The sequence below is a fragment of the Myotis brandtii genome, unplaced genomic scaffold, assembly GCF_000412655.1.
Source record: "Myotis brandtii unplaced genomic scaffold, ASM41265v1 scaffold1085, whole genome shotgun sequence".
Classification (NCBI taxonomy): domain Eukaryota; kingdom Metazoa; phylum Chordata; class Mammalia; order Chiroptera; family Vespertilionidae; genus Myotis; species Myotis brandtii.
In genome coordinates, this window is record NW_005353692.1 from 366,319 (window position 1) to 374,985 (window position 8,667).

The window sequence follows — 8,667 nt, forward strand, 5'->3', positions numbered from 1 at the left end:
CCCCCTGGGGTGTGGTCTCAGTTGGTAGGCCTTCTTGTAAGATAATGCAAGAATGCAGATTTGATGTCAGATGTCCCGATGTTTAGACATCGGCAGCTATAAGCTTGATTAGACCCTTCCCCCTTGGCCTGTGACTTTGAGTCCAGGCAGCAAGGGCGTGGTGAGTGTGTGGGTTCAAATCGCTGTCCCCCACTGATGGGAAAGGCTCGTTTCTTCATCAGGGTTCAGCTGGTTCTCCTTTACCTCTGCTCCAGATTAGTCTTTCCTGCTTTGACCAGATACGAGCAGGTTGGCAGCGTTATCGATTAAGAAATTGAGTATTGATTCTGTTAAAACTTAAGTGACACAAAGTCACCAGAGGAGAGTCATAACTGTTAGAAGACAATGACAAATCTGGATTTGCAAATTCTGTAGGTCTTGGTCTTCATAACCTTCAGGGAGGTGAGCACTGTGCAGGTCTGTCCCCATGTCACAGACAGAGAAAAACCCTCTAGGCTTAGAGGGTTGGTCACTTGTCAGAGGATGTGCACGCTGGGGGCGTGGCAGGCACAAATGACGAAAACAGCAGCAGCTACATTTGCCTGCATGTCTCGTGCTAATGCTGAGTGATACAGTCGGCCCTCTGTATCCACAGGTTTCATATGCAGGGAGGAGTCACCAACTGTAGATGGAAAGTATTTGGGGGGCTGAGTCGGGAGAAAAACTTAGCAGGTTCCCAAAAGCAAAACTCGAATTTGCTGCGTGTGCCGAACGTGGCTCTGAATCCGTGTGCGTGAAGTGATGCACAGGCACACCTTGCTGTCACCTGCATGCGAATACTGGAGCGTCCATGGGTTTTGGTGTCCACAGGAGTCCTGGGACCAATCCCCCAGGGCACCACGCGACCACCGTGCCTTATTAGGACCCCTCCTCAGGAGAAGGAGCCAGACATTTTATTACTGCTGTTCCTTTCGTTATTGCTGTTGGTACGGCTCCTGAACTCATTTCAACCTTAGAAGTTCTTGGTGCTTGCAAATGTGTTTCTGCCCATGAAAATAATCCTGAGTACATGAACCCACAGCTTTCTTGCTCACTAAGTGAATTCACAGGGCTCAGTGGAGTGTGTGTTTCACAACCTATGCGTTTAAGGAGCCTTCAGACGCTGTTACAGTGTTTCACTGCAGACCAAACCAGTCTCTGCAGGTGGTGGCTTAATGCGCAGGAATAGTTTCTTCTCCCTGTTAACCAGGTATGGGCCAGTTAGTGTACTTTTTAGTGTAAGGGTGGCATGATGGCTTTTTTTGTGACATATTCTTTAGCAAGCTAATTGTAAGGTCTTCGCACCGTTACTTGAGGTGACAGATGGAGGGCCTCAGAGATCACAATCTCAGTTATTAAGCAAAGTTGTGGTTATACCTGGAAGTACAGTGATGGATCCTGAGGTGTAATTTCATAGTAACGACACTTCAGTAGATTGGTGTGGTAACAGAATGCATGGGATTAAATGATGAGTTATAAAGAGTTTGTCTGAAGTTAACATACCAAGGTAAGTTTTCAGGATTAGCTTTTGGGAGATTAGCTGAGGAGGGGCTGAGCGGGGGTGGGGGGCTCTGGGGGCTGATGGGAGAAGAGGACAGTTAGATAGGAGGGTCCGTCCCATGGAATCACATCTTTGTGGTCCAGAACGTTTTCCTGGATGTTGGTGAAATAGTTCGGTTCCTGAAGGCCACTGACATTTGCTGAGTTGGTAGACTTGGTTCTTTTCTTTAGGGCCATATTCACTGTTCCTTACTCAACCACATCCATTAAGATTGTCAATGAAGCTTTTGATAATGTATTGCAAAATACGTTTTTCACAAAGACGTCTTTGTGGTCGTTTTCCACCAGCGGGGCACGAATGTGAGGTTATGGGAGGGTTCTCCTTAGCCAGGGGCACCCATGTCCGTAGATGGTTTTTGCTCAGAGACACAGGGTGGAGAACAGCATATATTAGTGTTGTTCCTGCATCTTGTTCTACTGAGAAAGTGCCTTCTGTGTGGGACACACAGCAGCTAGCAACACCTTCATGTTTTCCTCCACATCTCGGAGTCGTTTTCTGATGCTACGTTCAAAGAATATCTGTGGGAGATCACTTTTCACTTGACCAAGTTTTAGTCTCCTTTCACCCCGGGAGGATGAAGTGCCAGATGCTCTCTCAGGGAAGAGTGATGATTTTAATCAAAGCCGCTGACGGCTGCTGGTGGCTGAGTGCCTTTCCTGTTGCGCACACTTTCACCAGATGTGTTTCACACGCATCGTGCACTAAATGCTGTACAGAGTCACGCTTTGAAGGTGTAGTCAGTACTGTTGAAAGTACGAGTTGAGAAAGGTGAGGATAAGGGTGAAAGCTGGTGATTCACTCCCACGAGTCACTTGGGTAAATGACTTCACATTCACACTCCTCCCCTGCACATTGGATCTGTGTTCTCTGTGTCCTGCAGGGTCCTGCTCGCGCCCCTCTCAGTGTGTGAGCTCTGAGGAGAGGAGGCACGTTGTTCTGCAGATCCTGAGGGCCTGGCAGGGGGAGACAGATGCTCAGGAGACGTTCAGAGGCCTTCAGGCTTTGCCTATAGCCTTTCCAAAGAGCTGCCTGAGAACAGTCACCTGTCCAAGGAAAAGACCCTCCAGATACGTAGTGGTGACAGGGAAGGTCTAGCTCAGCACAGGCTTGGCAGGGAGCCCAGGTGGCATTGAACCTTCAGGCAGGACTAGTCCATGTCAGATGTACTGTCAGTGTCAGTTCACATGGGAATTTCAGGCTTATACATGAACAAGAGGGTGAAATAATAGCCCAGTCATTTTCATACTAGTATATGTTGAGATATTTTGGAAACAATGGGTAAAATGTAAAAAAAAAAAAAAAGGCATTGGGGTAAAAATCTCATAAAATTTATCAACTTAACCTTTTCTAAGTGTACAGTTCCGTAGTGTTAAAAGTAAATTCACAATGTTGCACAACCAATTCTCAAAACTTACTCATTAAATGGGATCCTACAGAATTTGTCCTTTTGTAGCTGGTTTATTTTACTCGGCATAATGCCCTCAAGGTTTATCCATTTTGTAGCTGTGTCAGAATTTCCTTCCTTTTTAAGGCTGGATGGTATGTGGAGACCACATTTTCTTTAGCCATCCATCCGTCGCTGGGCATTTGGGTTGCTTCCCTCTCTTGACTATCATGAATAATGCCATTAAGAGCAAAGGTGTGCAAATATCTCTTCGAGATCCTGCACTCATTTCTCTTGGGCATGTTCCCAGTGGGATTGCTGGGTCATAGGGTAGTTCTGGTTTCAGTTTTCTGAGGAATGTGGCTGCCACATTCCCACCAGGTGCACAGGGTTCCAGTTCCTCCACATCCTCACCAACATGGGTTATTTTGGGTTTTTTGACAGTAGCCATCCCGAGGGATGTGAGGTGGTATCTCATTATGGCTTTGATTTGTGTTTCCCTAAGGATTAGTGATGTTGAGTATCTTTTCATGTGTGTGTTGGCCATTCAATAAAATGTACTTTTGATGTTAATCTTACGTGTTTCTTTTTACTTTTTAAGCATGGCTACTAGCAGAATGTCAAATGCGACCCGGGGCTGGCTTTGTGTGCCAGCTGGACGGGCGGGCCCTGCAGACGGAGGAGCCGGCCTCTGCCGTGGTGCCTTAGCAGCCGGACCTGACTCTTCCCACTCACATCACATCATTTCCATGAAACTTCCTCCTCTGGTGGCTTTTGTTGACTTAGGAGAGTGAAAGTAATTAACCTCATTTTATAAACATCTTAAGTATTCATAAGCATAGGCGTATGCATTTCATTTTACCTCTTTAAACCCATGGTACATGCAGGCTTTGAAAAGGTGGAAGGTGGGATGGTTTGGTTCCTCGGGCCCCTCAGGGCCACCCTGGAGCCTGGGATAGTCTGCTTTGTGAAGACTCAGATCCTGCCTTCACTAGTGTAGACTCTTTGTAGGTCCCGAAGGGGATAGAAAGTGACGAAAGTTTTCTTTACTGGTTCCAAATAAAATTTAGTGATTGATAACTGTGTAGACAGTTTATATCTTTTTTAAAAACACCCTTTATTTTGAGATAATTATAGATTCCCATGCACTTGTAAAATATAATGCAGTGCGCCTGTGTAACTTTTACCCAATTTCCCATCGTGACAATGCCTTGCATAGCACTATAGTGTCCACAGCCCATAAATGGCTTTGGTAGAATCCAGCTACCTTGTTCCGATTTTACCAGTGGGTGTGTATTAACTTCAGTGTGATTTGTTACACACATGGGTCTGTGTCACCACCGCCACGATCAAGATCCTGAGTCGCTTCATCCCAAGCCTACTCTTGGGCTTTTATAGCCACAGCCTCCTCCCTCCCGGTCCCTGACCGCTGACAAACACTGATCTGTTTTACGTACCTACCCTGTCATTTCACGTGTGCTGTAGAAATAGCATCACACTCTCCGTGAGCTTTTGGGTTTGGCTATTGTTACTCGGCGACATTCCTGTGATCCACCCGAGAGCTGTGTGCCAGTGGTGGCTTGGTGGTCATACCTGAGGAGTACCCCACAGTGTGGGTGCACCAGTGTTCCTGTGGGTCTGTCAAAGACCTGTAGCTTGTCTTTCACCCTCTTCATCGAGCGAAGGTTTTTACTTTCGATGCAGCCCAGTTCATCGGTTTTTCTTTTCACGGGTCATGTTTCTGGTGTGCAATCTTCATCAAGCCCCAGGTCCCAAAGACTTTCGCCTCGTCTCTTTTTTCTAAAGGTTTTGTAGTTTGCGAATGACATTTAGATCTGTGATTCACATTGAATTAATTTGTGTGTAAGGTGTGAGGTTTAGACCAGTGTTTGTTCTTTCCAGCACCGTCTCTTAACAAGGTTATCCACTGTCCGTCTAACTGCTTTTGTACCTTTGTCAGAATCAGTGGGCACGTTTGTGTGGGTCTGTTTCAGGATTCTGTTTTGTGGTCCTCCGCCAACACCACACCGCCATTACTGCTGTGGTTATATGCTAGGCCATGGTAGTAGAGTGACGCCTCACTTTTTATTCAGTATTTTCCAAAATTGGTTAGCCTGTGCCCTATGCCTTCTCGTGTAAATTCTTGACTAAGCTTATTTGTGCCTTTAAAACCACTGCTGGGCTTTTGATAGGAATTATGTTAAAACTACAGATCAGTTTAGGGGCAAATGTCCATCTTTAGTATGTTACATCTTCCAATCCATACACAGACAGGTTTCTCTAAGTATTTAGGTCTGTAGGTTTTATAATTTTCAGCATGCAAGTCTTACACATGTTTTGTTAGATTTCATTTACTTTGGAGCAGTCATTCGTGGTATTGTATTTTTAATTTTTGTTTCCACATGTTCACTTTTCGTATATAGGAATGTAATTCATTTTTGTGTGTTGATCTTGTGTCCTGCAGCCTTGCTGAACTCATTAATTCTAAAGGTTTTGTTTGTAAATTTCTTGGGCATCCTATCTTGACAGTCATGTAATCTGCAAATAAAGACAATTTTATTTCTTCCTTTCTGACCTCTGTGCATTTTATTTCTGTTTGCACTGCGGGGACTCGTAGTGCTGTGTTGAGTAAGAGTGGTGAGAGCAAACATCCTTGCCTTTTTCTCAGTCACAGAAGGAGAACTTCTAGTCTAACCATTAAGTACCCGGTTAACTATAGGAATCTTGTAGATGCTTTTTAAAAAGATGAAGTTTCTCTTTATTTCTTGATTACTGAGTTGTTTTTTTCATGGATGGAAAGGGTGCTAGATTTTGTAAAATGTTTATTCTTGCATGAGTTGATATGGTCATATGAGTTTACTTAATGTGAGTCTTTGTTCAGGTGCATTATTACATCGCTTGCTTCTCAGCATTAATTACCTTGCATGCCTGGGACAAACTCTACTTGGTCGGGGCAATTTTTTTCATACATTGTGTGCGTGTGTGCGTGTGTGTGTGTGTGTACGTGTACGTGTGTTACTGCAGTTGAGTTGTCTCCGACTCCTGGTGACTCCACGAATGAGCGATGTCCTCTGTGTCCTAGACTGGCAGCCCCGCCCAGCAGCTGTAGACTCAGGCCTGTGGCTTTGTTAATGGAGTCTATCCTTCTCGTATGTGGCCTTCCCCTTCTCCTGCTGCCTTCTGTTTTTCCCAGCATTATTGTCTTCCAAAGAGCCTGCCTTCTCTTGATGTGCCTGAAGTAGGACAGCTTCAGCTTTGTCATACGTGCCTCCAATGACGTTTCAGGCTTAATTTGCTCTAGGACCCACTTGTCCATCTTTTTGGTGGTCCAGGGTAACCATAGAGCTCCCCTCCAACACCGTGTTTCAGATGAATTCCTTGTTTTCCGTCAGCCTTCTTCCCTGTCCAGCTTTTGCGTCTGTACCTATTGATTGGGGATACGAGGGCGTGGATGGTCTCAGCCTGGACTCTAATGACGCATCTTTGCCCTTGAAGATCTTTCTTAATTCTCCCATCGCTGCCCTTCCTGGTCTCAGCCTTCTCTTGATTTCCTGGCTGCAATTTCTATTTAAACGGATGACTGACACAAGGTGAGCAAAGTGTATAACAATTTCCGTCTTCGTTGTCTAGGCTGAAGGTGTGTGTTGCTTCTGTAGTCTTGGTTGTCATCTTCTTGGTGCTCAGATGCAGTCCTGCTTTGACTCTCACTTTCATTAGAAGTTGTTTTAAGTTATTGGTTATTTTCCCACCAATTTCCACTCTTCCTCTGCCTCCGGCCCCTTTCTTCCTTGCCGACTTTCTGTCTAGTAGTTCTGTCAGTTGTGAGTGCAGTGTTGAAATCACCAACTATAAGGGTGAATTTGTCTTTTTCCTTTAAAGTCCATCAGATTTTGCTTCATGTGTTTTGAGACACTGTCTGGTGCTGAGAATCGTCCTGTCTTCCTGCTTAATTGATCCTTTTATCATTGCTGTAAAAGCCTCTTTACCTGATACTGATGTAGTCACTCCTGCTTTTTGTAAAAAACAAAAAAACAACTGTGTTAATGTTTACATGGTGTAGTTTTCTCCATCTTTTCACTTGCAACCTACATGTGTTGTATTTGAAGTAAGGTTTTGTGGGCGGCATATTTTTACATAACTTTGTTTTATTTACTCTGCCAGTTTTGTCTTTTAAATACTGTATTTAGACCATTTACATTTAAGGTAATTGTTGATATGTTAGGGCTTAACTCTGCCATTGTGTTATCTTTCTGTTGCTTTTGTTTCTGTTTCTCTGTTTCCTCTGTCTCCTTTTTTAAACCTTACTGTGGGTCTGAACATTTTTTAAGAGTCCATCTTGATTTGTTTATAGTGTTTTTAAATATATGACTCTCTCTAGTTTTTTAGTGGTTTTTCTAGATATTACAATAAACAGATGTAACTTACGTAATCCACTGGTGTCAGTGGTATCAACATGTTTTAACTTCAGCTGTAGTGTAGACACCTTACTTTCCTCCAGGTCCCCTCACCTGCCCCACTTTTCAGATACAATTGTCTTAACTATTTCCTCCATGTACATTTAGGAAGCTCACAAGAAGTAGACTAGTTTGTTGTTACTACTCCCATTTTTCCCCATTCCATTTTTTTTCCTGGAGTTGTAAGCCTGTTACCATTTCTGTTTAGAGGACTTCCTTTGCTCATTTTCTTTTTTTTTAAATCCTCACCTGAGGATATTTTTCCATTGACTTTTAGAGAGAGTGGAAGGGAGGTGGAGAGACAGAGAAAGAGACACATCGATCGGTTGCTTTCCGCACGCACCCCAACGGGGGCCAGGGATTGAGCCCACAACCAGGGTACGTGCCCTTGACTGGAATTGAACCTGCAACCCTTTACTCTGAGGGCTGATACTCTAACCACTGAGCACCCATCTAGGGCCCTTTGGTCATTCTTTAGTGATAGGCCTACTGGCAAAAACCCTCTTAGTTCTCCTTCATCTGAGAATGTCTTCATTTCCCTTTTATTTTAGAGGACATTTTCACTGGATATAGAATTTGCCATTGACAGCTTTTTGTTGTTGCTTTTCAGTGCTTGAAAAACATGTCACTTCCTCCGGCCTTCACAGTTTGCGATGAGAAATCTTCCCTCTGTGAATTGTTGTCCTATAAGTAATGTGTCATTTCTGTCTGGCTGCTTTCAAGGTTTTTTTCTTTGTCTTTTAGTTTCCAGAAATTCAGTTATGATGTCTTACCCTTGATATCCTTGGGTTTATCCTTTTTGGGGTTCACTCAGCTTCTTGAATCTGCAGTTTTATGTTTTGTGCCAAGTTTGGGAAGTTTTTAGCCATTATGTCTTCGAACAGTTTCAGTTTCTCGCTCTTTGGGGATTTTGTTGTAGTTGGTTATACCAGGTCCCTAGACTGTGTTTTTTCACTATGTTTTCTCTCTGTTCTGATAGTAAATTCTGTCAGTTTGCTCTCATGTCCACCGATTTCTGTCCTTTGTCACTTTTACTCTGTTACTGAGCCCGTCCAGTGAGGTTTTTTTAATTGTATTTTTCAGTTCTAAATGTTTGGCCTGCTTCTGCCAGGTGAGGCGGAAGTTCAGATTCCCCGCCTCAGCCTCGCTGGTCCTTCGTTGCACTGCTCCGTTGTGTCTGCCTGGGGCGTACACTCAGCTCCCCAGCCCCTATTAAATCCTGCTGGGGAGAAACGGGGGGGGGGGGGGGG

The 8,667-nt window shown here is 44.2% G+C and overlaps 1 protein-coding gene across 11 annotated transcripts in view; it reads left to right on the forward strand.

The window, feature by feature from the left end:
- The window catches only part of BCL2L11 (BCL2-like 11 (apoptosis facilitator)), a 44,187-nt gene that overhangs the window by 3,664 nt on the left and 31,856 nt on the right, over window positions 1-8,667 (forward strand). The window contains exons 3-4 of one of the 11 annotated variants that reach the window (XM_014542713.1): window positions 3,565-3,575; window positions 3,626-7,013. The exons of 9 other annotated variants lie outside the window; for them this stretch is intronic. In XM_014542713.1, coding sequence (XP_014398199.1) covers window positions 3,565-3,575; window positions 3,626-3,757 — 143 coding nt within the window. In that variant the 3' untranslated portion in view covers window positions 3,758-7,013. Of the gene's footprint in view, window positions 1-3,564; window positions 7,014-8,667 lie in introns of those variants that run through there. One more of the 11 variants, XM_014542724.1, reaches the window with a different exon arrangement.